The sequence below is a fragment of the Alosa alosa genome, chromosome 20, assembly GCF_017589495.1.
Source record: "Alosa alosa isolate M-15738 ecotype Scorff River chromosome 20, AALO_Geno_1.1, whole genome shotgun sequence".
NCBI classification, from domain to species: domain Eukaryota; kingdom Metazoa; phylum Chordata; class Actinopteri; order Clupeiformes; family Clupeidae; genus Alosa; species Alosa alosa.
This window is the reverse complement of record NC_063208.1, coordinates 13,228,879-13,256,307: the sequence shown is the minus strand read 5'-3', so window position 1 is coordinate 13,256,307 and position 27,429 is coordinate 13,228,879. Positions and strand designations below refer to the sequence as shown.

The window sequence follows — 27,429 nt, the reverse complement described above, 5'->3', positions numbered from 1 at the left end:
TGATTCAGTTCTGTTTTTGTATTCCCCTTGTCTCCCACATTCATTTTTTCCTTACGCATCGGTTACTCACACATGAACTTGTAGAGAAGGACTCTGATTAAGACACAGTTGTGTCAAAACATAAGTAAATTGCTGTGCACCAGAATAAAAGAAATTTAAGCCATCTCTGTGTGCTCCGGTAAACCTTCTCCTTCTCCACATGACTGGTCCTCTCCCATAAAGCATCAGATGTGATTTCAGAAGCACGGTGGAACAACTTATTTGTTGACAGATTCTGGCTCAAAAGACCCAATGGGAAGGATGAACCAGACAACTGGAAGGGGGATGAGCACTGTGGCCTTTTATACAAAGGAGGAGATTGGCGTGACGTCTCCTGCAAGAATCCTCGGAGATTTGTCTGTGAGGCGATAGCCACTAACTGGGTTGGACTGTATTGAATATTAAGCAATTTAGCAGCTAAATGTAAATGATTATGAAGGAGGTTGTTTCACACTTCAAACTTTTACTTCAAATATGAGCTGCACATCCACAAGTGAATACTACTGTATATTACACTGTCTGAGTACACCTGCCATACAGTATCCGCACAAGCACATTTTAAGTACCTGTATGAAATGAAAATACTTTATTTCATAATTTTGCTTTATTTGCACAGGTGTTGCTATGATTTACTACATGATTACCACAACTAAACTTTTTTAAATTAAATTAAACTATATTAAATTAAATTAAACTATATGTGCCTGCTTAAAATAATGTGTCAAACTGGAAGTGTGATCTTGAATACAGTAAAATCTCTGTAAGCTATAATAAAACTGCAAATGTTTCCACCAAGTGTCCCTTTTTTTTGTTTTTATCTTTTGTTTAGTTTTGTCCGATGTTGTTTTTAGCATTTGTTACACCATTGATGTAAATAAATACACAAAGTAGATGTACATGGGATCTATCAAATTGCCTTATCCTTGTGAGGATATGACCACAGGAAGTTGCTGGGTGTATCTGCCATTTAACACACATCCTAACGGGAGTGAGCCAGAGAGACTCGGAAGCTGGCTTGGACAACTCCTACTGTTTGCACAGGCAAGAAAAAACTGACACTTGAGATTATGTTTCGTTCTTATGCAGCTCAAACATCAGTTATTTGTCCCATTAGAAGACTGAGTTGAACTGAGGCTAAGAACAGTTTGCAAAATGGAGAACATCTATGATAATGATGATCTCTTTCTTCCTCAGATGAGTTTGTCTGGAACGAAACCAGAGGAGAAACGGCGTCCATCAATAGGTAAGCTTTCTTCAAGAAAAATTCTAATAACAAATCTCTCATAACACCACGTAAGTTGTTTGACAAAAATAGTTGTAAGTGTACTAAGCACTATAGAGAAGAAATGGTACAAAGAAGAAATTGAACAAAATGTGTTTCTTTTACACATCTCTTCCACTCCAGTTGTTTACTTTATTTAATTGTTACTGGTCTGTATCCACTCATTTGAAACCAGTCTACATGGAACTGAAGTTGAAGTTGATGCATATTTGGCCCATGGCTCATCATGAACTTGATCCCAACATTTTCCTTAACTTAACTGGTCGTCTTGTGGGTTAGGCGAGCGAATGTAACCGCTGGGCCTATAACCCCTGGGAATCTACTTTAGGCACACCACCCCTCTTTGTTTGTTTGTGTGTGTGTGTGTGTGTGTGTGTGTGTGTGTGTGTGTGTGTCTGTATGCTTCTTTCCCTCCAGATGAATCCATTTACCTGACTCCTGATTTTTCAAAGACAAACAAGCCCTTAAGCATCCCTGCAGGTTTGACATCTTTTGAGATATCCTCGTGTTCACTTCCCCATTGTAATGATTCCATGAGTCCTAAGTTACTCCATACACTGGACAGTTTAAAACCACATTTGGACTAGACCAGACCCAGAAGGCCAAGATTAGGTCAGATCAGGGTCAAAGCTAGACCCAATCACTCCCAGTGAGCTGACATCAGGGTTGTTTATTTTTCCTGTTTGTTTGTTTGTTTGTTTGCGTCTGTCTCTCTGTAAGTTGGATTACATAAAAAACAGGGACCCATTTCTCAATGGATGCCAGCTCAATGGATTTAGTTTCACTTTCATTATAGCATTCTGAGATAAAACATTTGGCCTTGGCAGAGATCTGTCCTGCTAATTAATGATATTGTCATTATTGTATTGTATTAATTACTGTATACTCTAATTATATTATCACTGATTTAATGCATAGCGCTAACAATCATTTTTGGGTTGTCCTTCTCTCCTAGGTCACCCTACGGCTCTGGGTTCCTCATATCTTGGTTCTCTGGACAAGGCAGTTAGAACGTATCAGAACCCTATGGCATTAAAGGTTCTTCTTGGCATAACTGCCTTGTGCTTGGGTTTAACCCTGGCTGGTCTTGGTACTTTGGGACATTACTGTGAGTGCTTCTCTTTCTGTTACGAACAGTGTCCTATCCTCACTCCTTAAACTGAGATGTAGGCCTAAATGTAGACACAGACGGAGAGACTCGGACACATAGCTACATACACATGCCTATGCAATGTATACATACACATAGGATGAACATAGATATCAAAACCAACACTTTAACTCGACAAAAGACAAATATAGACATAATCAGCTAAACTATAGGCTTAGGCCTAGTTTATGTTTCCTTTGCAGACATGTACTTATCATTAAAAATTACTTTTAAACAGTTTTAATGCTAATGTAAAGTCAGATAGCCTAAAAAATACTGATATTAGTAGTAGACTAAATACAAAAAAATAACAAAATAGTAACAATAACCATTAACCACAACATTGTACAGATTAATTTTGATTAGTTAAATACTTTTGAAGATCCCAAAATCTATCACTAGAATGAAGAGCAGTAAGGATATTACTCCATCAATGAGGGATCACAGACGATTACAGTCTTGATTGTGACCACAACAGATACACCAGCCTACACCAGTTTAGAAAAGGGCTATACATGGCACTTTATATCTTTTTGCATGTAAGCAAAACTGTTTTTGCAAAAAAATGCAATATTTATGTTTTATCAGGAAGTGAATGATTTGTGATGCCCATCAAAGATACCAACATTTTAAATTGGTCCATGTACATGTAAAACACAACTTTGTTTATTTGCATCAAATTCATTATATTAATCATATTAATATAATGTAAATCCGCAATGATAGCATAATTCAGTCTATGGCTTCCCTTACCAGACTTGGAGAAACAGAGCCAGTTTGACCTGCTGAAGGCACAGCATGCAAACATCTCAAAGCAACTTGACGTCATAAGTAAGTCACACCCCAGCACTTACTCATAGACCACAAATGACAATTATAGTATGTGTGTGTGTGTGTGTGTGTGTGTGTGTGTGTGTGTGTGTGTGTGCATGCGTGTGTGTGTGTGTGTGTGTGTGTGTGTGTGTGTGTGTGTGTGTGTGTGTGTGTGTGTGTGTGTGGAGGGCATGGGGGGTCATTATCATTTGCCAAGATATCCAGACCACCAGAATGCAACAATTTGGCACTTTTTGAAGTATATGTTTATAGATTAGTTAATGTACTCTTTTTGAAGTATGTGTTTATAGATTAGTTAATGTACTCTTTTTGTTTGTTTATTTGTTTGTTTGTTTGTTTGTTTGCTTATTTGAAGGACAGATAAACACACCTGCCGCTCCCTCTAGCTGCCCATAGCTATACACAGTGTATGTCTGCAGTTGGCAAGATTTTTTTGATCATATTCACTGAAACCGACACTATGCTCCGACAGAACAACATAAATCAGCCGGTTTTAGAAATAAAAACACACTTCTACTGTATCTCCACCTAGCCTGTTATTTGTTTTGCAAAAATCCACAGCTCCCGGTTCTTCTGGTCCAATCAGAGCAGGGCTGTGTGAGATCTGACTGTCAATCACAGTCTAGTGTGCACTGACGAGTACGAACTCGATGAGAGGGTGTTCAGTGGTAGGGCGCGGGGGCATTGCAATCTGTCAGACTTGCCAACTGCAGCTAGGGTCAGTTGTGCTGTTGTTGGGGGTGCCAAAGTTTTGCATGCTATTTAATGTGGTTTGTTGGCTAGTTTTGGACCAAAGCTTTAAATATCTTAACCTGTACTGAAAGGGTCTTAGTGGCATATTCACTAACTAGCTATGTACTGTATTATAGGGTAGTTCAGATACAGTGAAGAGGAACTTGCGGTCTGAGATTTTAGGGTATAGCTTTTAAAAGAACACTGTTTCTGAGAAACAGAAGATATCACAATGTCTTTTTTTGTTTCCTGTTTCTTGTTTAACTGATAAGAAGAGAGACTAATACTAGTTTCAGATACCGCAATCAGAAATAATGTATTCAATTCCAATCTAAACTAAAAAAATAAACAGTGAAAACATTACTGTTATAATTTAGTTTTAGTGAATCATCAAAGACATTCTACTTATTGTATTATTTCCTTCCATGTGTGAACATGGAGGAGGTGCAATGACTATTTTGACTACCAACATTACCCAACATTGTAGAATTGCAGTAGCCTGGAAAATCCAGACCCTGATAATCTAGAAAGATTAAGGGTCTGGCAAAGAACAATGTACTGTAATGGCCCAACTCGAGGGGCGGCAACAAGCATGCATTTAAAAATCTCACTGCACGCAATTGGATAACACTAGACCATGTTTACTCTGAATGATTTCGGACTTCGACGCAGTCGGATAATACTACGTCCATTGGGTACTGTCCTCCAACGTTGCAGCGCTGTCTTCATCAGTTTAGCTGGTTCCCCGGAATGTTGGGGTAAAAGTAACGTGCATCATTGCTCTTTGCCAGAGTGTCTCGCAGAGACAATTCCATTGTGCTCTCGCGAGAACTCTGGATTTCCAGGGTAGAATTGCAGCCTAGACGCAACAAGATCAAATCCAAGTTGATGAACATACTCCACTGTAATTAAAGTGACTGTGGGATTAAATGGATTTAAAGTGATTGATGTAATTGTACCACAGTGGGCTCTACAGGGTTAGAATTGCATAATGGAAGCAAGAAATTAGGAACAGTTGTTTTCCATTTAGATTCTTAAACATAAACCATACATTTCATGGAAAGATTTGGCTGCATTAAGGAATCAACAACTACATTTTGTAATGAAATTCATTATGGTCCACAGTTGTGAAAGGGGAAATTACTACACCATCTGTTTCTAGAATCCACCCTGGTTATTTATAGGCATACAATGTAGATTTATTTTTATTTTTAGAACAAAATCTAAATGTAAAAGCAGCTTCTACTTGCCTTCGTGAACCTAGACAAATCTGTGATTTCTCTGCAGATCAGTCTGCCAATTCTTCATTTCACAGCGATTTCCAAAATCACCATAAACCCAGGAACAACTCACATATCACTTATCTGGCATCGGGCAGACTTTATACAATGGCAGCAGGGAGTATAGTTAAGAGTGCTGTTGGCTGATGGCGTCAATATTAAAGATGACATAGTTTGGTGCAAGGCCACAAAGCTAACATGAACTGGTTGTTTCCTCCTTCATGTGCAAATCTCATGAATGATCACTAAAAAACTACCTGGCAAATCTTAACAAATACAGACTGTGACACAAACCAGCCAATCAGCGTAAAGCTCACTTAATTATTCGCTGGATAAGCACAAGGGGGCGCTGGGTATCTGGAAATGGATCCTTTTATTCCCCAGCCTAATCGAAGTTGTCTATGTTTTATGACCAGGGAACAAGGTAAAATGCTCCATTCAGCCCTTCTATCTCATCTTTAAAGGACACAGACTTGTATTTTCTTTGGAATTGAGTTAACAACTGCATTAGAAATCAAGAAAGAGCTTAATGAAGAAAGAGTTTAATGAAATTCAAGTTTCACATCTTGGAGATCAGAAGTAAACGAAGCATTCCCAAACCAATTTTTTTTTTTAGAATCGGTCTGGTGATAGCCAGGCTAAGCTTTTACAGCAATATGTTGACAAATACACCAACAAAAATGTATTACTAAGCTAATTAGTTTCCATTAGTGGTATTGCATGTCGTTTGGCTGTTAGCTTAATAGCATATTTGAAGACAAAAAAACGTCATAATGCCCCTTTGAAGTTCTTAAAAGAGTTTTGGAGGTGTTTATTAATATGAATTGTATAACAATTTCCCCCTTGTTACACTGTGCTTAACATAGTAAAGGCTACTTGTGCTTCATTCATCAACACATCCAGCTCCTAACGTTTTGACAAGCATTTCTACCAATTTCTACCTTGTTCCTGCCCATCTCTAGCTTTGCTGTCTCCATCCTTTCTGTTTTTGTTGTTTGCAAAAAAATATATAGTATTTATTGGTAACCAGCAACAAGTGCAATTTGTTAATGCTGTCATTCTCCTGCGCAAACAAAAATGTGTTACGTTCCAAGTAGCAGTGCATAATGCTTCATAAAGTTGAAAAAATACATTTGGTTATTTCATATCCAGTTTATGGTCTACAGCAGGGGTCCCCAACCTTTTATGTACCATGGACCGGTTTGATTCCCATTTTTTTTTCACGGACACCGGGGGTCGGGGGTTCCATGTTCCATATGTGTTGTGCATGCATTACTTGAAAAGAACTAGCTCCAGTTAACAGTGAAGGTAACGAACTCTTAAAAATGTGAAAAACGTGAACTTGAAGAAGTGAAAATTGAACAATGTGAACTATGAAAATTGAACAACTTGAAGCTACATCTATCAAGTGTGAACATGCTTAACAAAATATGGGAACAAATGGACCTAAACGTGCATTACGAATATAATCAGTGGGAGCCCTGTGCTTGTTTCCCTGCAACAAGAAGGTTCCATCAGGGGGTGATAAGACAGTGACACCTAGCCTGGCGAGCCAGACCTAAGTGACACCCTCAGTGTGTTTGAAATGTCCAGTCGATTGCGCAATTTGGTCTTAGTTGCAGTCATTGCAGAAAACCCGACCTCGCATAGATACGTGGTGGGAAATGGTAGCAACGTTTTCAGCGCTTTTACGGCTATCTCGGGATAGCCTATTCTGCTTTGGTTTTGATCCAAAAACCCGCCAGAGAGGTTTCCTCATACACACTCTTAAGACCACCGTCATTTGCAATTTCGATCAACTGCTATTCCTCCTGCGCTGACAAGTTATGACTATTCGGGATATTGACAAATGGGTTGCGGACCCACTCATGCGAACCCACAAAGTTCATTAAAGAGTTTTGAAGGTGTTTATTAATATGAATTGTATAACAATTGTCCCCATGTTACACTGAGCAGAAAGTCGGGGTTGCACTCCATGTGCAGATGGCTGGAGGAGCCACAGTGACAAGTGTTATTTCTTCTCCTTTGACCTGATGAACTGGACACAGAGCCGAGATGAGTGTGTCTCACATGGCGGCCATCTTGTGATCATTAACGATCAAGAAGAGCAGGTGAGAGTAGTAATGGCAAAGACTAATTTAACATAAGACTTATGTTACACTCTTTGTATGTATCAGATATGAAAGAAGAAATGTGTCCAAACATGTTTATTTAGTGTGTGCCTCTCAGTGGAGTGCAATGCATATAGACATTAGCATATCATACATAAATAGTTAATATACTGAATATCATGCAAGTATTGTCATGAGTTAAAAATCATATTTCTCTTGTGTTTCTTGTTTTTGTCAGATCTTCCTCTCCTCTGAAACCAAGGAGCCCCATTGGATCGGCCTGAATGACCTGGAAAATGAGGGACAGTGGATGTGGATGGACAACACCCAGCTCACCAGAGCATCTCCACAGTAAGACTATAGTATAGACTATAGTTGAATTAAGCTGGAATGAATGTACCATATGTAGTCTTTAACAGTAATGAATGTACAAAATGTAGTTTGGTAATCAACAGTAGACTTTGTTTGCTTGCAGACCATTTCTAATTCGAGTTCTCACACAAATATTTTAAGTAGTGGACCATATTTCAGTTTAGTCAATTAACATCAAATAACATTTGACACCCTATTCAAAAATACTATTCCCATTGTGCATCAAAAATATTGTCAGTGAATTTTATGTTAGCTAAATGTACCGAACCATGACTTCAAAAACGAGGTACAAATCGAATTGTGATTTTTGCTTGACCGTAGTCAGTGTCTTTATTTTCTCCTTTTCACTTCTTTCTTTGTTTATTTTTTTATTTACAATTGTGTTGTGTTGTGTGTCTTTGGTGATCATTGAGAAATCAAAGTGATAAAGTGTTCTCTTTAGTCATATTTCCCTCCTTCTCTCTTTGAAAAGGTACTGGTATGAAAGGTCTTATGGAAAAGATGAACCAGATAATTGGATTATGGAGGATTTGCTTGGACAGGACTGTGCTTGTCTCGGAGACGGAGATATCCCAACTAATGTTTGGTTTGATGAAAACTGCAAGAAACTGAAAAGATACGTGTGTGAAACTATTGCTGTCTCACAAGATAGATATAATGTTTGCTAATGATGTATTTAAAGGTGCCATGTGTAATGTCCACCAAAAAATCAATTCATACTCCACATTCCATAAAAGATGGGGGCAGTATACCTCCAAAAGGTGAGTTGGTCTACCCTAGAGTAAAAACCGAGAAACGTGCATTGCAGTTTGGCTGGCGGTTATGTTGCCTGCATACCGCCTCCCATGGCCGAAACTGGTATTATGACACCTGTCGGGCTGTGGCTAGTAATTTAGCATGCTAATTCAGGTTGATATCTCTGCAGCACTATACCTTGTCATTTTTTTAATGACATCATCGCCCTTATTTCTTCTCATTCTTTTGATGCGTGTAGCTCATTTTTTTTTTATATTTTTACCTCAATTCTTACACATGGCACCTTTAAATAAATTATCATTCTACTGAATAAAACAATATATATATATATATATATATATATATATATATTTCAGAACAAGAGATTAATTAAGATGAAATTAATTGAAATGTCATGTCATGTCAATGTCCCCTTAAACCCAGATTAAAAGTACAGTCTACTTTTCTAGTATTGTGCAACCATGTCATTCATGCAACTATACACTAGGTGGCGTCAGAGTACACTGTTTATGCTGAGGCATGTGAAGTTTTTGGACAAATCACTTAGATGTGTGTTTAATTGAAATCACTTAAAACACTGGAAGACCGCACATACAATGAAATTGAATACTCCTTTCAAGTGTTCACTACATTTGCAATCATTTACACATAAATGGCTCACAGTCCTCAATACAGGTATACTGTATAACGACAGGAAAAATGATAGGCTACTTGATGTAGTCTTATATTGATGAAGATTTAGATGAAGATTATCTATCTGATTATCTATAAGATATATCTATCTATTTCTGCCACCCCTTTCTCTCCCCCACTCCCTCTCTTTCTCTCTGTCCATCACTGGCTGTCAGGGTCAGGGAAGCACAAGCAGTCCTTTCATAGCAGCACTACCCAGGCAAGGCCAGCTGTGCGGGAGACAAGGAGCTCAGTAGCTTTTCCTGCCTGCCGGAGTTGGCGTGTGTGTGTGTGTGTGTGTGTGCACGCGTATAAGAGAGAGACAGAGCGGGAGAGAGGAAGAATGGGTGAGTTTGGCCAGAAATGCCAGGAAAAAGCAACCAGCTCACCCTGTGCAGTTGTAACCAATCCCAAGACAGCGTTCTGTGGAGAGACAAGGCAAAAAGGCAGAACCTACTAGAACAGCTGCGCGCTGTGTAGGTTTTGAGGAATGTAATCTTGTTTCACCGACTCTCTAGGTCAGTCGCAGAAAACTGATGAATTCCCCTGGATTATGCATGATGAGATGAGCTTATTTGCCCCACTTTCTCACAGACCTGTTAATGTTGGGGGAGGCAGGCTGGTCAACATGAAAGGGAATTTGGATTCATATTCTGCAGGGAGAGAGTCAATAATACATAATACCTAATAAACAAGGTCTTTGAAGAAGATCTCTCACAGTAAACATCGAAGAAGTGAAGTGCTGCTTGCTACAAAGTGCTGCTTTTAAGGAACCATAAACAAACTGTTCTGTTTCTCTTGGTGCCATCTTATTTCACCTCTACATTTCAGCACATGGAGTCGTTCTTCTGGTGTTGACAACAAATCACTCCTTGTGTTAAAACTATGCTGGTAAATTGCTGTATTGATTCCCTTATTACAAAGACCACATTTATCTGATCTACATGAAACTGATGAATTGCTTCTTTCTCTCGCTGTCTCGGTTTTTATCTGTTGGAGAGCAATACTTGGAAGCAGGGGTGTAGCACAAGATCCTGGGCCCCTGCATAGGCAGTCCTGATAGGCCCCCATGTTCCTCAACCCAGGTAAAATAAAAAATATTCCAGACTTTTCAAGGGCCCTCCCTCCCCTTGAGCCCCTATAATCAGTAGTGGTTTTACCCCCAGTCCGACGCCCCTGCTTGGAAGTAGGAGGGTAGCAACACAAACAGATAAAAATGGCCTTCAAGAGCAATATCAGTGACTCACACACACCAGGCGTGCATTTGTGTACACGCGCACACACACACATGGTGGAGGGGGTGGGTTACTCATAATCAACAGTTGCTTAGCCCGATGAAGTGCAAACGCCAGCCTATGATGACATGGATGCAGAGACAGAGAAAGAGCTTCCCTCCTGATCGCTCACTCTTTCCCTCTTCTCTCTCAATTGCTTGTTTTCATACCAAAGACTCATCTTGCCATCCTAGTGGCCACCAGTTCAAGCCCATGAAGAGGTATTTATGACTTCTCTCGTCAACCACATTGTGAGATAACAAGTCTCTTGTTCCTTAAGGAACATTTACACTCTCTCTCTCTCTCTCACACACACACACACACACACACACACACACACACACATTCACAATGTATTACTTCACTACATGTATTACTTCTAGCACCAACAAGCACCCATTGTCTATTTATCCTACCCTGCAGTGCTCAGCTACTTAAAATACCCTGTGCGAACGTACCCCATGATACATAGCACTGAAGGGTGCACTTGCACATTACTTAACACATTGGCCTGATGGTACATATCAAATGATCAACATTATTAGGGTAGTTGGAGAATATAGAGCACTTGAGTCAACAACAAATTAAGCAAATGTAAACAAATGTATACATGGACAGTGGACTTACAGCCAATGGAACAAAGTGCCTGACTTGCATGGGCAACCATGAAAGCTGTCTAAATATATCTGGACAAGTTGTTTATTTACTAAAACAGAAACTCACCGTGCAATGAAATGTTTGGTTGATTAACATAATACAATTTCCATTAAATGCACCAATCACCGGGGACGCATAGTCTGGTCGCTTGTAATACCGCTGGGCTGCACCACAGCGCAAGAGGCTGCTCTACTTCAGCAGTGGAACACTGTGAACCGTCAGCGCGAGGACGCCCCACAGTGACTGCGCTCTTGAGCTTAGACGAGGAGGAGTCAGCTCCGAGAAAGCAGTCGGACGTGGCGAGGCGCGCGCAGGGAACAGACGCTCTGACAGCACACAGAGGAACGGACCTCCCGTCACCCGCTTCTCCGCATCGGACAGAACAGACAGTCCGCTGACATACTCACAGACTGACAAACAGTCGCAAGATTGAAAGAACGTTTTCTTTCAACTTTCGTGTCGTTTTGATGTTGAGCTCTTGTATGGAGTGCGTAACGTTACTCTCCCCTGCAGCATAGACGATGGAATACGAAGCGCATTTTCAGAATTAACTAAGTGCTTTGCAAAGTTTCAATACTCTGTTTTTCTAATACGTGATGAGGACTCATCTAAATGCTTTGAGACCTGTGGGACATGGACGATGATTTAGGAGTCACTGGAAGACACACTAGAAGACGGAACAGTTTTTGAAACCTAGCGCCTCCACCAAAATAACGTTGTTAGGAGGATGAAACGTTTAACATTTATTTGTGTTGTGGGCTCTGGTGTGGTGCCGTGAAGAACAGCACATGGCATCAGTGCAATGCATATGCAGGTTTATTTACTGCGCTAAAGGAGACGGACTTCAGACTATACGCGGGCTCAAACCCCAACAAACAATTGGCTTTCTACGCATGGTAAGCAGGTAATACTCCGAACACAAACAATGTGTTTGGTCTGAGTCTGTTGCGATATTTCTGTCTAAGGCCAACAGGTCTACTCTGCACGCCGTGCACGCATTTATTCTACTTATGTGTGGTAGATCGGTTTCTTGTAAATTCTTTCTTTTTGTAATGCCATGTCTACCTCATGCAGAATTTAATTTTTAAATCGCGTGTTGAAGGTGAGGGTATTTGGGTCAGTAGCCTACTGTGGTTGTATTGCAAGGCATAACTACGCAGCAGTCACACTGTGAGCGCCTTCACCTAAATGCATATTTTAACATCAAATGTGAGCTCATACTAATCAGAAGCTTTTTAAATGGCCACAGCAGCGTTTTATGTGCGGATTTTAGTCGGTTCATACTGCATGCTATGTAATCTCTCTCAATTAAGAAATAAAAAAAAATGAATTTGTATATTCAAAGTTATTTCAGTCTTTTAGTTCACCAAAAACAATATTAGACTATAAATAGTTTGCCTGCTTGTACTGTAGTTATTTGTATTGTATTTGAATTTGCACTGATGGATTTGTCATCAATTGGATTGTGAATGACATTCTTTCACAGATGAAAGTATCCCATGCTCAAGAATTGTAGTGTTAAAACTATATTTCTTTTACAGGCTTCATCCATGACAGTCTTCTGTCTGTCTTTCATTGCCATCTCTACAGTACGTTCAGTGCTGGAGAGTGTTGCTCTGCAGCAGCCCTGCTCTCTGTGAAACCCTCAGAGCCTCAGGCTTGACTTACTGCTCCTCCGCTCCTCTCAGCTCCCCCTTCAGCACCCTCATCAGCAACTCGCCATGGGCACCGTGCTGTCCCTTTCCCCCGGGCCGCGTAAGCCCAGTTACTACGATGACCGGCCAGGCTCGCTGAGCCACTACCCAAGCCTGAGCAGCCGCTCGCTGAACACGCAGAAGGACCGCAGTGGCAGCGGTGGACTCAAGCGCGGCCACTCCATCTTCCTGCCGGCGCTCACGTGGAAGCGGCTGGTGGCGTCCACCAAGAAGCGCGGTGGCGGGACGAAGAAAGGAGGATGCCCCGGTGGGCCTGGGGGCTTGGTGGCGGGTGGCGGCCCGCTGACGCTTAACAACAACAACAACCTCTACCACCAGAAGGACCCGGTGCTGCACATGAACCGGGAGAACGTGAAGAAGTCGCTCTCGTGCGCCAATCTGTCCAGCTACGACGGCCCTGCCGGACTCGGCCTGGGCATGGGGGGCATGGGGGGCATGGGCCTTAGCCTGGGCTACGGCAAGACGCAGCTGTCCTCCGTCAAGAAGGTGTCTCCGGGCGTGGTGATGTCCTCGCCCAAGCGCGTCATCGTGCAGGCGTCCACCAGTGAGCTTCTCCGCTGCCTCGGCGAGTTTCTGTGCGGTCGCTGCTACCGACTCAAGCACCTGTCGCCGGCCGACCCGGTGCTCTGGCTGCGCGCCGTTGACCGGTCGCTCCTCCTCCAGGGCTGGCAGGACCAGGCCTTCGTCACGCCGGCCAACGTGGTCTTCGTCTACATGCTGTGCCGCGACGTGGTGGATGGCGACCTGGTGGCATCCGAGCACGAGCTCCAAGCCATCTTGCTCACCTGTCTCTACCTGTCCTACTCGTACATGGGCAACGAGATCTCGTACCCGCTCAAACCCTTCCTGGTAGAGGCGGGCAAGGAGGCCTTCTGGGACCGTTGCCTGGCCATCATCGACGCCACCAGTGCCAAGATGCTGCGCATCAACGCCGACCCGCACTTCTTCACACAGGTGTTTTCCGAGCTCAAGAGCGAAGGCGGCTGCGGCCCACAGGACTACAACCGCGTGCTTGACCGGTGAAATGAGGGACAGGACAGGAAATGGAAACCTTATCCACTCGTATTGTATGATATATCGTATCACTCTCCTCCTCCTCCTCCTCGCCCTCTCTCACGTTAGGCCACCTTCAGCACTCTCCCCATCTCCAAGAGTCTCCACCGAGTCTCCATTGCTGAAAGGCCCAGAGAAAAGCTCCCATTGAGAAGCCCCATTTGACCACCACCACTCTGAGTTCCTCCATACCTCAGCCTCACCCTGGGTCCACGGGTTCATGTAGTTCTTCACCACTCTTCCTCACTGACCCTCCTTGTCAGCTTGCCCACACAACGGCAGAGGGCGAATCGCACTGTAACTAGGCCAACAGCAGAGCATGCAGGGCTGTTAAAGGAGAGATCTGACTCGCAGGGAGTACTGCACTACTTAGGATGGCTTTAAAAAAAGCACACTCACTCACACACACACACACACACACACACACACACACACACACACACACACACACACACCCTGAAGCAGTCAGGATGGCACTCACTTTGATTGGTGCCAGGGGCAAGGTGGGGGTGGGGGTGGGGGGGGTTGGTTGTGAGGAAGGTTGATTCAAAGAACCCTGCACTGACACAAACCTCACATAGCAGCAACCAACATTATTATTATTATTATTATGGTGGGGAGGGAGGGGGCAATAATATATTCCTTCATAGAGCCCAATGTTTCTAGCAGCAACCCTCATTGGTACAGAGTAAAGTCCCATCTTCAGGGTCTCGTACGTCTCTCTCCGAGGCTCATCTGGTAGGGCTGACCCCATATGAGCACAGCACTCCTCTAGGGGTAGCCATGGCAGAAGGATGATGGATTAGTTGGGTTTGCACGGCTTATTAAGTGTGTGATGAGGCATTGGCCTTTACCTGGTCATGTAGGAATTCTCAGCTCAGATGGGTGGAGAGAGAAACCAGAGAGAGAGAGAGAGAGGAGAGAGAGAGAGAAGTTCTCCCCTCAAGAACAGCCATGCTTAAACATTAGAAACTCTGTTTCTTGAGAGGTAACAGTGGCTCCCTAGCAAACTGACAACAAATGTGATGAGGTCTCATTGGCACACAACAAATATAGATAAGGAAGCGCAGTGATAGTGTCACACAGGGAGGGATTTGTGTCCTGTCTGTCAGCAGCAGATCTCTTTAATGTGATGCTAGCAGACCTTGAAGGAAAATCTTTTTCTGGGATCATGTCTGTTGCAGTGATTTTTGGATTGCTACCCTGTCTCCTGTCTGACGTCTGAAGGCTGTCCTTATTTATGTGTGTGTGTGTGTGTGTGTGTGTGTGTGTGTGTGTGTGTATGTGTGTGTGTGTGTGTGTGTGTGCGAAGAGTGGGCGAAGGTCATCAGCTGTTTACACCAGTCCTTCATCCCCCATCCTTTTGTTTCACGCGCCTGTTGTTCGGGTGCCGGCTGCAGTGGCATTAACAAGATTAACAGATTACCTCTCCATGTGCGCGCACACAAACACACACACACACACACACACACACTTACCACCCCCTCTCTCCTCCTGCAATGCCTAATCCAGGCAACATGCTTTTGTATATATTCTTAAATACCGTGTCTCGTGCAAGCGAGCCCCCTCCCCAGCCTCTGTCATGCATTGCGCTAGGGTGTGGAGAGCTTTGAGAGGCTGTGTGTGTTTGTGTGTTTGTGTGCGTGTGCGTGTGTGCGTGCGTGCGTGCGTGCGTGTGTGTCTGTCCCTGTCCTGGCTGGCAGGGCGTGATGAGATGACTGTTGTCATATCCACAGGCTAAGGGCAGTGATGTGTGTGTGTGTGTGTGTGTGTGTGTGTGTGTGTGTGTGTGTGTGTGTGTGTGTGTGTGTGTGTGTGTGTGTTTTGGATTTTTGTCTGTCCTAGCTGTGTCCCCAACTGCTCCCAAATTCAGATTCTAGGGATGCAGTTTAAAAAAAGAAAAACATCACTTCATGCGTCCCTCTCTTTAATATTTATTTTGTGCATATGTGTGTGTGTGTGTGTGTGTGTGTGTGTGTGTGCGCATGTGTGAGACAGAAAGAGGTCATAGATGAGGCACTGGGCTCTAGGTTTGTTCCTGGAGATGTTTGTGTTTTTGAGTTTGCTCCCCGGGGACCTGTTAGCAAGCTGCTCACATATGGTGATGCTCACATGTATAGGGGTTGCCAAGACAACCTGGACCTACGCTAGAATGAGGACACCATCAGAGCTCCATCATAGAGAGAGAAAAAAAAGAGTGTTGCTTTAGTCAAACAAACAGCTGCCCCAGAAACAGGATGTGACTCCTGTCACTCAGAGGAGACATGGGGCCGAAATAGTGAAGCAAGAAGCTCTTTAGTTTTTGGAGTATAAAGTAAATTGTACATATACATGTAGTATATGCTTTTTTAAAAAGCAAATTACGGTATTGTACTGTATAGATATACAATTTTATTACCTGTCGGTGGGCTCCCAGGGTGTGGAACCCAAGACATTGGGTTTTGCTAGCAACAGGCTGTTACAGCGACATCAGCTGACTTCTTCTTGACTCTCTGACCACATGAAAATATGTTATGTGAAATATAAGTTTCACAGCTCTTTGTGTTTTTCTTCTTGATTGGCTGTTGCAGATTGCAAGTCTCTCTGGATGAAATTATGTGCAAAGCAACTAAAAGTAATTGTAAATATGATGCCCTGCAGTGCCCACTAGACCACTCCGCTGGTGTCTGTGCCAGTGTACCTATGACTGCCTTTCTCTTGCATTGTGTGTGTGTGTGCGTGTGTGTGTGTGTGTGTGTGTGTGTGTGTGTGTGTGTGTAGCCCTGACGTGCTTTCAGAAAAGCTGATTGAGATTCGGGGTCACAGTTCGCCGAGCGAGCCGTACAGTACGTCTGCGGCCAGATGAGTTTTCCGCTCGCGCCCGACAGCATGTGGCAGGACAGGAGGGCAGCTAATCCCATTGTGGGCCATTTGGCATCAAGGCACCACCATCCCCCATACCCTCATGCCCAACGTCCGGTGCCCAATGCCTGTGTCTGTGCCCACCTGCCAGTCACGGAACAAGCTACTGCACGCTTGCCACTATCTGAGCCCACTTACACACACACACACACACACACACACACACCAAATAGGGTGGAATAGAGTGCAATGCTCAGGACACTCATTGTGGGGGTTATCCTACTGCAGTGGTGGTCCACGTCCTTCACACACACACAGACATACACTCCTGTTGACACATACATGCACATACACGTGTACTCACACGCAGCGTCTGCGAACAGACCGTGATAATCCGATTTTAATCTTCCAGCCCAAACGAATTGAGCGAGATTCAAAAATTACAGGATGGGGGGGGGTGGGCAAATTCTCACCTTTACACACACATAAACACACACACACATTTACACTGCCCTTGCAGCCTGCTTAAATGCCCAGCACAGGCTTTAGAGAAGAAAAAAAACACGTTACAAACAGCTAAGTCCTTTCCCACCTCTTGTCCTCTCTTGCTCTGCTAAGAGAGGCCAGGGGTTAGCACTGCTAGCACTGTGGAGAGTAGGCAGCACAAACTGTACTGTGTGTCTCTGCACAGAGGAGAGGGGGGGGGAAGAGTAGCCTAGCTCTAGCTGTGCATGGCTGCTGCACAGAGAGGCCAAAGAGCCTTTAGCTGTTTCCCCGCTGTGAACGAGCGTTAGGGCACGCGGCTATCAAACAACAGTGCCAGGAGCATTAGCATGAGAGGTAGAGAGGGAAGAAGAGAGAAAGAGAGAGAAAGAGAGAGAGAGAGAGAGAGAGAGAGAAGAGGGTCAGACTAGGAGTTTGGATTCATGCCTGGGCAGGGGGGGGGGGGGGGGGGGGGGTTTGTTTCGCTGTCATGGCCGTTGGAGTGGCCGTTCTGAATCGGGGACAAGGCCAGCATGCGCAGGGGTCTATCCCACAAGGCCACTTGAGCCTGCAATGTAAACAACCCATCCCCTTCCCATTAACTAACTCTTAAACTCTCTCTCCCACACACACACAAACACACACACACACACACACACACACACACACACATCCCTGTTATTGTGGCTCAGCTCAGATTGATTCTCTGCCCCCACTCCTCCCTCCAATTGTTGCACAGAGAGCCAGACAGAGAGGTGTTGTTCGCTGAGCAACAAATACATACACACAAACACGCACACACACACAGGGCTAGAGATGGCCGTGTGTGGTGACCAGTGACAGGGAGGAAATGTAGGACATGGTGTGGCTGTGTGTGTGTGTGTGTGTGTGTGTGGAGCGGGTGACAAGCTACTAGATCCACTCACATTCCTGTGTATGCCTGGAAAACTCATGGCCTGGCTTTTCTATCCCACCCATGATGTTTATTCTCTACTCCTCTGGCGTACACTGTATATACGGTATTATATATGGCCTACTCTAATGTAAGAGAACAATATGAACATACGTCTGGTCAGGCAGTAGAGTTAAAACTGCATTTGAATTTGGGGTTACCTTTCAGTGTGCATCGGTAGCATACCAGTTAACTTTCAGTGTGCACCGCTAGCATATCAAGCATATCAGTTAGCTTTCATCGTGCACCGCTGGCATATACACCAATTAGCTTTCAATGTGCACTGCTAGCATATCCACCAGTTAGCTTTCAGTGTGCAATGCACTTCTCAAACCCTCACAAGTTAGCTTTTGTTAGCCAATTATCTTCCTTGGAGGTGCTTGTGGCCTGATCTCAACCAATCACATGCTGCAGGATCTGACACTCTGTCCAATCATGCACCTTTTGATGGTTAATGCCCCACCTTTCATCTGGTACTGTACTACTGTATTCACAACCTCAATCTCTATCTACAAATGAGCCGTAGCAGGACTGTGAGATAACTCTCAACATGCTGGCGATCAAGTCACCTCGGTCTGTGTCAAAATGTACTGTAACGTCAAACCACACCAAGGACCCCAAATCACCAAGGCAAACTTGCCATCCAAAAAAAAAAAAAAAACATACAATGACATGGACTTATTTCTGCTCAAATGGCTGAAGTCTTTTGAAGAGAATTGCGATGCAGGTTGAGTGCCTGACTGCTATGTAAAGGACCGTCCTTTCGGCACAAGCCATGTTGTCATGCTCAGGGTCAGTGCTGCAGACATGCATTGCTCTGCCCTGCTAGTCGCCCTTGCTCTGTGAGTGAGAGGTTACCCAGTTCCTCATTGTTTGACTGCTGCTATGGACGTAAAGAGCTTAATGACCAGTGCAGCACCTAGAGTCTGTATAGTTCTGGCAGACTAGAAGTAAGTTATATATGAAATAGTTATAAAAAAAAAAAAACTGCGGCGTAAATATGTTGCTGTGTAAAAAAATGAACAAAAATAAAGTAGGCTAGTCCATGCATTGCTACAGTGAATATGTGCATGCTGGCCTGTGGTCTTTATTTGTTGCATTATGTTTTGTTGTTTTGCTTTTTTCTTTCTTTTTTTGTTATATTTGCTTGTGATTTTTATTAATGTAAATTGAACATGGATTGTATTTTTCTTTTAAGTAAGTTAAGTCTCTTTGGTGCACACACAACAGTGACGGGGTACGACGTTGAACAGTATTAATGCATTGACTCTTGAAATCACTATGACTGTTAAATAACACAGTTCCTGTGACCGTTGAAAAGGAGCTGTGGGACTCGCGTCATGACGTTCGATCTTTCGAATGAAAGGCCTACTGTACTTGGAAATCTCGGAGCATGTGAACAGGCTTTTCTTTTCTTTTTTTTTACGAGGTGCTTCTTCGGTTACAGGAGGCACAAACTCCAAGTCACTTCTCAGTGCTACAGAAACCGTGACATTGTTGAGATGCACTGCAATCAAAGATGGAGATGTGTGTGTGTGTGTGTGTGTGTGTGTGGATGGGGGTAGTGAGAGAGTGCAGCTGAGAAGTACATCTGAGACCAGTGCCTGCTGGACTACTTGTTTCCTCTTTCAGAGTTTTGAAACAGTGGCAAACTCAGCCCAGCAGCACAGACTACAAGACACCAGTCTATCCTAGCCTTGGTGACCTCATGTACTTGCTCAACAAGTGAACAGCAAAGACAAACAACCAGATGGGGGTCAGTGTCGAACTTAATCAATTGGATTGTTTTGGACATGGACTGGACGTTATCATAACTTCCGAGGATGTTATTACACTGGATGTAAAAAGACTTGAAACCACTCTTCAGCCCGACACTTCCTCAACCACTGGGTCTCTGGGACTTTTGAACTGATTCTCTTCTGCAGAACATCATCATCATCATCTTCCTCACCATCAGTGATGGGCCCGAGGCCCTGGACTTCCTATCACTGTAGCATCCTCACATCCTACACCCACCACCCCACCCCCCACCCCTCCCCATCACTGAGAGCTGTCTGCAGCAGAGACCAGTATGAAAAGTGAGAGAAGGAGGTTTTCTCTTCTTACAGAGACTTTCAGTGAGCCTGCGGCTTGGACTCAGAGACCGAACTGGCTCCTCCCATACACAAAAACACACTGAACCTCACCACCTCTGCACACACCTTAGCCCACGCAACCCAGCGGTTCCCACGGTTACCAAGCCCACTCTTAACAGTTGCTGTGTACAGTAAAACCAGTGCATCCTGAAGTGACTTTTGTGAAGTCACTTTTTTTTGTGAGTGTAAGTAGCTAGCTACTGTATGTCTGACACTGTTATTACGGGATGGAGGGAGGGGAAGACGAGGGATCGTTTGAAACGAGAAAACTAAATGTAAACAGAAAAAAAGTGACTGTTGTATGTTACAATGCATTTTTCTTTTTTTCATTACAATGATGATGATGTTGATTGATTATTTAATAAAGTATTGGTATGAGAACCATGTAAACTCTCTCAGAATGATTTATTGGCACATTCACTCTTGCATACACTCAGACATAGGTCTACATGCTTACTCTCACTCTCTCTCTCTCTCTCTCTCTATCTATATATATATATATATACACCTCGCTGGCTTGCTCGCATACATACAAACCCTCCATCTTCTCTCTCTCTCTCACACGCACACACACACACCCATACAGACACAACCACCACTATTTGGGTCTCGGCGGCGGCTCACACTTGGCCATTGTGTTCCCTCCTGCTGATGATATACACCAGCCCTGTGCATCCCCCCTGCCTGTACAGATGGCCCTTTAGTTGGGAGCTGCTTTCAATCAGAGCACGTCTGCAGAGTTGCTCAGTACCCCTCACTCCATCACTTTGTGTGTGTGTGTGTGTGTGTGTGTCGCACTGATGGGGCGAATGAGGAGTGTCTTAAACCAGGGAGTCACAAAATGACACAGGGGCGTCTGTCGTTAACTGTGTGTGTGTGTGTGTGTGTGTCAGGCACTGCTGGTGCTAATGAGGACTAAGGAGTCATTGAAGTGTGTGAGCAAATGAGTGTGTGTATGTGTGTGTTTGTGTTTTTAGTATGAAAATGTATGGTTGTTCCTTATTTTTTATGATAATGTGATTACTTTCATGTCTGTCTTTTTTCTCCCTGATCCCCAGTGTCTGAGGATTTCAGCCCAAGTGTTTGTGTGCGTGCATTTAGATATGAAAATATATGCAATGCATAATGCATCTGTCTTATTTATTATGTAAATATTATTCTTTTTATGTCAGATTGTGTAATTATCAGTCCACGATACCAGAGAGGGAGAGGGAGAGAGAGAGAGAGAGAGAGAGAGAGAGAGAGAGAGAGAGAGGGACAGTCTGCAATTCAATAAAGTTAGCATGACGTGACACAACCAAAACATTTTCATGTAAATCGTTTAATTCCCGTCAGTGAGAGTTGAATCGAGAGTGGATAAGAAAAAGAAACCCAAGTTTCACTCTGAATCATCAAACTTCATCAAGTGCAACAGGTGAAAGTGGTAAGAAACACACACACTGCTTTGAAACTGAAACAGTTTTTCAAGTGGTATTTTTGCAAGTGGTATCAGCATCACTCAGAGGTGCAAGTAGTATCAGCATAGAACTGACCCTCCCAAAGACATTTTATTTCACTACATGGTCAGTGTGGACCAACTAAAGCCAAAATTGGAGCCAGCATTTGTGCAGAGGCAGAAAATCCAGGTTAACCACATTTGGTTAACCTCTGCCATATTTGAGCTCCTTCCAGTACATTTTGACTAAGCATATGCTGTCCATCGTTTTTTTTTTCCCTTCTTGTTTTATATAGAGAGCCGTTGGTTTTGACATGCTGTCCTAATCTGAAACAGAACAGCAGAGCCCCATATGTTTTCGAGACAGAAAAGTGACCAGCGAGGTCACACTGTCCCATTGGTCACTGGGCTTCTTTCTCTTAGAAAAGAGGGGGGAAGTGAGGTCGCCTCATGCAGATGTCTGGCAAAACACCCCCTAATGCTCAAGATGGACACAAATCACTCTGAGATGCGCATTAAAAGCTGCCTGCTATTGTGGACCTCTGCTCAAGCAGTTTACCAGTTACCAGTTTAGCATCCCCGGGGCGATCCACTGATAAATCTTCAGAGAGGAATAAAACACAGATGACCTCCAGAGTGGCCATTGGACATCTGTGAGAGTTTAGAGGTGAGACAGGAGCATGTGGAATCTGCCCGGGAAGGCTCAATGCAACACAGTGTAGTTCTTTTCATTTATAACAGCTACAAACTCATTTAGTTGCTACCAAAGATTCTTGAACAGAGCTCTGTTCTAGAATCTTTGGTTGCTACTCTGACTTTTGTAAATGTTTAGGAACTGAGGAGACCATTTGCTACAGTTTTGAGTATGAGATGTTGTCCCATTACTTCCCGATATAGGATTTCAGTTGCTCAACAGTATGGGTTATTCTTAGTCATGCTTTTCATTCCATTATGCACCTAATTTGACAAATCTGGACTGCAGACATGTCATCTTAGCACCTGGACTCTTCCTCTATGGAGAAATACTATTTAAATATGTGCAGAATTCATTTTGGCATTGTTTTCCTGAAATATTCAAGGTCGTCCCTGGAAAAGACATTGCCTGGATGTTGATCAAAACCTGTATACATCATTCAGAATTGATTGTGCTTTGCCAAATGTGCAAGATGCCCATGCTGTTGGCATTTATGCTCCTCCACACCATCATAGATGTTGGGTTTCTAACTGAGCACTAAAACAAGTTGGATAGGTTGGATACTTGGATAGGCCCCCTCCTCTTTAGCCCAGATGAGTCCATGATTTCCAAAAAGAATGGCAAACTTTGATTGGTCTAACCACAGGACCTTTTTCCAAGTTACCTCAGTCCATTTTAAACAAGCTCAGCCCCAGATAAGAGGGTGGTATTTTCTGTATCATGTCTCAATAAAATTTTAGCTGTTACAATGTTGGCTGTAGTTTTGGAATTGAGTATCAAACTGGGCACATAGACAATGGTTATCAGAGATTGTCCTGAGCTAATACAATGACAGGTCTGGAAACAGGTCTGGTGTTGATGCAGTGCTATCTGAGGTCCAAAAGACCACGGCCATCCAATTTGTTTTTCAGCTATTTCCCTTGTTTGCAAAGATTTCTCTGGATTCTCTGAACGTTTTAATAATATTATGTCCTGTAGATGATGAACTCCCTAACTACGTCACAATTTCATGTTAAGAAGCATTAAAATGACATTATTTCATCATTTGTGCACACAGTTTACACAAAGTGATAAATACCCCTACATCTTTACTTCTAAGAGACCCTACCTCTCTGGGATGCTCTTTTTCATATCCAATCGTGTTGCCAGTTACCCTAATTAGTTGTGAAACATTCTTCCTTTTGTTTTCTTTATCATTACACAACTTTTCCAGCATTTTGTTACCCCCGTCCCAACTTTTTTTGAAACATGTTGCTGGTATCAAATTCAAAATTAACATATATTTTCCATGAAATAGTCAAATTTCTCATTTTCAACATTCGATATACAGTATTGTCTGAGTCCTTTTTGCAACTAAATATGAGTTTAAGAGATTTGCAGATTATTACATTCTGTTTTTATTCACATTTTACACAACGTCCCAACTTTTTCTGTTTTGGGTGTATGTGTGTGTGCACATATCTCTACAGTACGTGTGTATGTGTATGTGTGTGCATGTGTGTGTGTGAATAATTGCGGTGCAAAAGAGAATCCAGTTACATATACAAAGTATCACAGGATGCAGGATGTTTCAGATGGCCTTTAGGCTGAATGACGTGTGCATGCATGTCTATGTGTATTTGTATATCTCTTGATCTATGCACAACTCAAGACATACTGTAACTCTATTTTGTATTTTTTGTTCTTGACATAAACTCATTAACTGTTATCTCATTGAATCTTTGCATGCCAAGTGTACTGAACTGGGGACGCTGAGAAGCCTTTAAGAGATCTCATGTTCATTTTTACGTGTTTGTCATGCTTCGGCTTTGGCCACATAACCAAATGTGCTTTTGATAGATCACAAAACGCAGAAAGCAAAGCAGACACACACACACACACACACACACACACCCCAATAGAGAGAGAGAACCACAGATGACAGATATATCTGACTACAGTAAACTCCCGACTGCGAGAACAGATGGCTTGAGCCGTGTCTCGCTTCACAAGGTCGGCCTAGGTGTGTATGTGTATGAGTTTGTGAGTGTGTGTGAATGTGTGTGTGTGTGAAGGGGGTTAAGAGGTGAGGGTTAGTTTTTTTGACAGCTCAGCAGCAGCAGTAGAGAGGTTGCACAAGTGGGGAACCTGCACCAGGAAATGAGTCTGTGTGTCTGTTCAAGCCAGCAGATCAACAGTAATTATAATGGACTGCGTCACACACTGTGAATGCACCCAAAGAAAGAACACACACACACACACACGGTCAAAATGTTACTGTGGACACCTGACGTAAATGTGTTGAAAAATCTCCTGATCAGCTGATTCAAACCCTAAGGGCAGCCATATGAGAAATCTTAGTCACTTGCCCCTTTGTCTCTATTTCACACACACATATACACCGAAGTACACGGACACACACATTAACACACACACACACTCAACATAGACACGCTTTCTGAACCCTTCTCTCTCACTCTCTCTCTATCTACCTCTATCTCTCACACATACACAAACACTACAGCATGTATGCATACGTTCTATAATCTGTTGCGTGCGAGCTGCTCTCAGTGTGCTGCATAGACGTGTGAAACCCAGTAATGTTCCATAAACACTTCTCTGACAGAGTTTAGAAAACACTACGAGAAACGACATCACTCAGTAGCCTCAGCGCTACAAAACACAGACACACACACAGGACCACACTGCCCCCCATGCCACACACACACAGAGAGACACACACTCTGACCACACCAGCTCTACCCAACTCTACAACACAATCCACACAGCAGGATAATTGCCCTGGGTGCCAAACTTTGACGAGATCTTCTGTCCAGGCTCTTAATCTGCTTCTCCATTTCCCAATAAAAACATCAGATTATTTCCAAGTTACGCACAAGGTTGAATTAGCAACAAATCAATCCCATCTTGGCCCATGCCTTCGATAAGCTGCAGGGAGAACATCACATCACTGAGAACATCACTGGCCAATTGTTTGGACCTATGGTAGTGCACACGAACACACGCAGGTGCGCACGTTAATTAAAAATTTCAGGTTTTGAATAAGCTGATCAAGATATTTTCAACAAGATGACGTCAGATGTCTAGAGTAGTATTTCGACCATATGAGTGCGTGCTTACATCTTTGTTGGTGTGTGTGTGTGTGTGTCTGTGTGTGTGTGTGCTTTCTTCTTTCTTTGGGTGCGTTCTCAACACATAAGACACTGCAAAGAAAAACATCCCTGAAGAATACAATAGCCCCAGACACAGACAAGTAGTATTTGTAAATCGTTTAAAACTAAAAGTAAAAATGTCTAAAACATGTCTAAAACCACTCCAGTTGTAAAGTCTTTCCAAGCTGCAGCTGTGGTGAACCTCCACAGGCCAGAGGACCAGGGGAACAAAAAGCCTGTTATTGAGAGGGGTCACAGACTCCTGTCACGGCCAGCATGGATCTGATTGGACAAGCTGTCACTGGGATCACCAGCTGATTGGATGAACTGTCACTGAGACAAATACCTGATTGTTGGAGCTGTGACAAGAGTGAGTGACTGATTGGATAATGTGTTGAAAGGAAAGGCTGATGATTGGTGGAGACATTTCCAAGGATTGAGCGTCTGACTGAAAAGATTCTTGTCTGCTGTCCCTCAAGTCAGACATAAGATTGAAAGCCTTGGAAATGTAATGTTTTTTAATTTTACATTCTAGAACTCCCTTGACCCTGAGAGGTGATTGGAGGGCTTGTCACTGTGCCAGGCATGTGATTGGAGGATCAGTCCCAGCGAATGCACAGATTGGACAAAGGCAGCGCTGTGTTGCCGAGGAGCAGCTGTCTGTCTCAGCAGGAGAGGCGGAGATTAACCGAGAATCTCTAAGGAATCTGTCTGATGGGGCATTTTGGGGGTTGGGGATGACAATGGAAAACTCTGGAGAGGCCAGAGCGCTGGACAAAACATTGGTCATTGTGAAAAGAGTAAGAGCACATGACCCACATGGTTCCTGCAGCGGCAGCTCTGGTGTGGTCACGGCACAGTAAGCGCCCCTCAAATCCAGTCTGTTAGTTCAGTCCAGTCATGACCTGGACAATGTCAGTCATGTCCACTGTTTATAGCCCACATTCCGTGAGCTGGCCTGTTACTGTGAAATAGGGGCTCGTAGCCCAATTTGGCTCATACTTTTAAATGTAGGTCAACTCAAGTAAGCAAAACCAGTTGCTCCAAGCAGAAGAACGCCACACGTTCTTTGCCCTGATGACTGCGTTGCCTTGTGAGTCTGGATTTGCGGTAATAAAACCATTGCTCACGGCTCTCTGTCCCCCTAACGCTTGCAAGACCCACAACCGAATCCCTTGTATGTGCGCTCTGAGTTTCCTCCTTCTGAGTCTCAGAGTCTTCAAATAAAATTTCGAATGAAATTTCTTTGCGAAGAAACTCAATTTGACTAGTCTAATTGGTCCGAGGGGTTGTTTTTTTTTTTTTGACGTGGCAGGTTTATTCTGGGTTTGTTAGCCCAGAGGAGGAGAGGCCGTGCGGGGCAAACAAGCCGCCCCTCTGTGCTCCTAATGGATGAGTGTGTGGCTTTCTGGGTGCTGGCCGGAGCAGGAGGTCATCCTGAATTTTTCATTGAAAGGGAAAGAAGAGCTTGTTTTTTCCAACACTGGCACGTGCTTCTTTCCCTTCTCCTTCTACCTCTCATCAACTTAAACTGATTGGATTCACCCGTCATACACAGACACAGTTACAGACGTACACACACTCACAAACACACACACACACAACACACACACACACACAGAGCTGTACTGTATGTTGCATGCCTGCAGTTTTGTTATGTTGTGGAAAGTACTTTGGATCCTTACTGTAAGGCCTTGGCTGCTGGATGATATGTGATGAAGATGATGATGACGATGGTTGTGGTGGTGACATTGATGATTAAGATGATGCCGATTATTACTATTATTAGTAGTAATGGTATTATTGGCAC

The 27,429-nt window shown here is 43.4% G+C and overlaps 2 protein-coding genes across 2 annotated transcripts; both read left to right on the top strand.

The window, feature by feature from the left end:
* Positions 1 to 1,048: 1,048 nt before the first annotated feature.
* LOC125285393 (CD209 antigen-like protein C) lies at positions 1,049 to 8,550 on the top strand. The gene is made up of 8 exons (XM_048229817.1): positions 1,049 to 1,080; positions 1,234 to 1,282; positions 1,739 to 1,801; positions 2,277 to 2,429; positions 3,228 to 3,302; positions 7,274 to 7,428; positions 7,667 to 7,779; positions 8,273 to 8,550. The coding sequence occupies exons 2-8, from the start codon at positions 1,234 to 1,236 to the stop codon at positions 8,466 to 8,468; spliced, it is 804 nt and encodes a 267-aa protein (XP_048085774.1). The 5' UTR covers positions 1,049 to 1,080; the 3' UTR covers positions 8,469 to 8,550.
* Positions 8,551 to 11,398: 2,848 nt separating this feature from the next.
* si:dkeyp-92c9.2 (uncharacterized protein LOC571482 homolog) lies at positions 11,399 to 14,421 on the top strand. The gene is made up of 2 exons (XM_048230080.1): positions 11,399 to 12,055; positions 12,701 to 14,421. Exon 2 carries the CDS (start codon positions 12,881 to 12,883, stop codon positions 13,895 to 13,897), a length of 1,017 nt encoding a protein of 338 aa, XP_048086037.1. The 5' UTR covers positions 11,399 to 12,055; positions 12,701 to 12,880; the 3' UTR covers positions 13,898 to 14,421.
* The last annotated feature ends 13,008 nt before the right edge of the window (positions 14,422 to 27,429 follow it).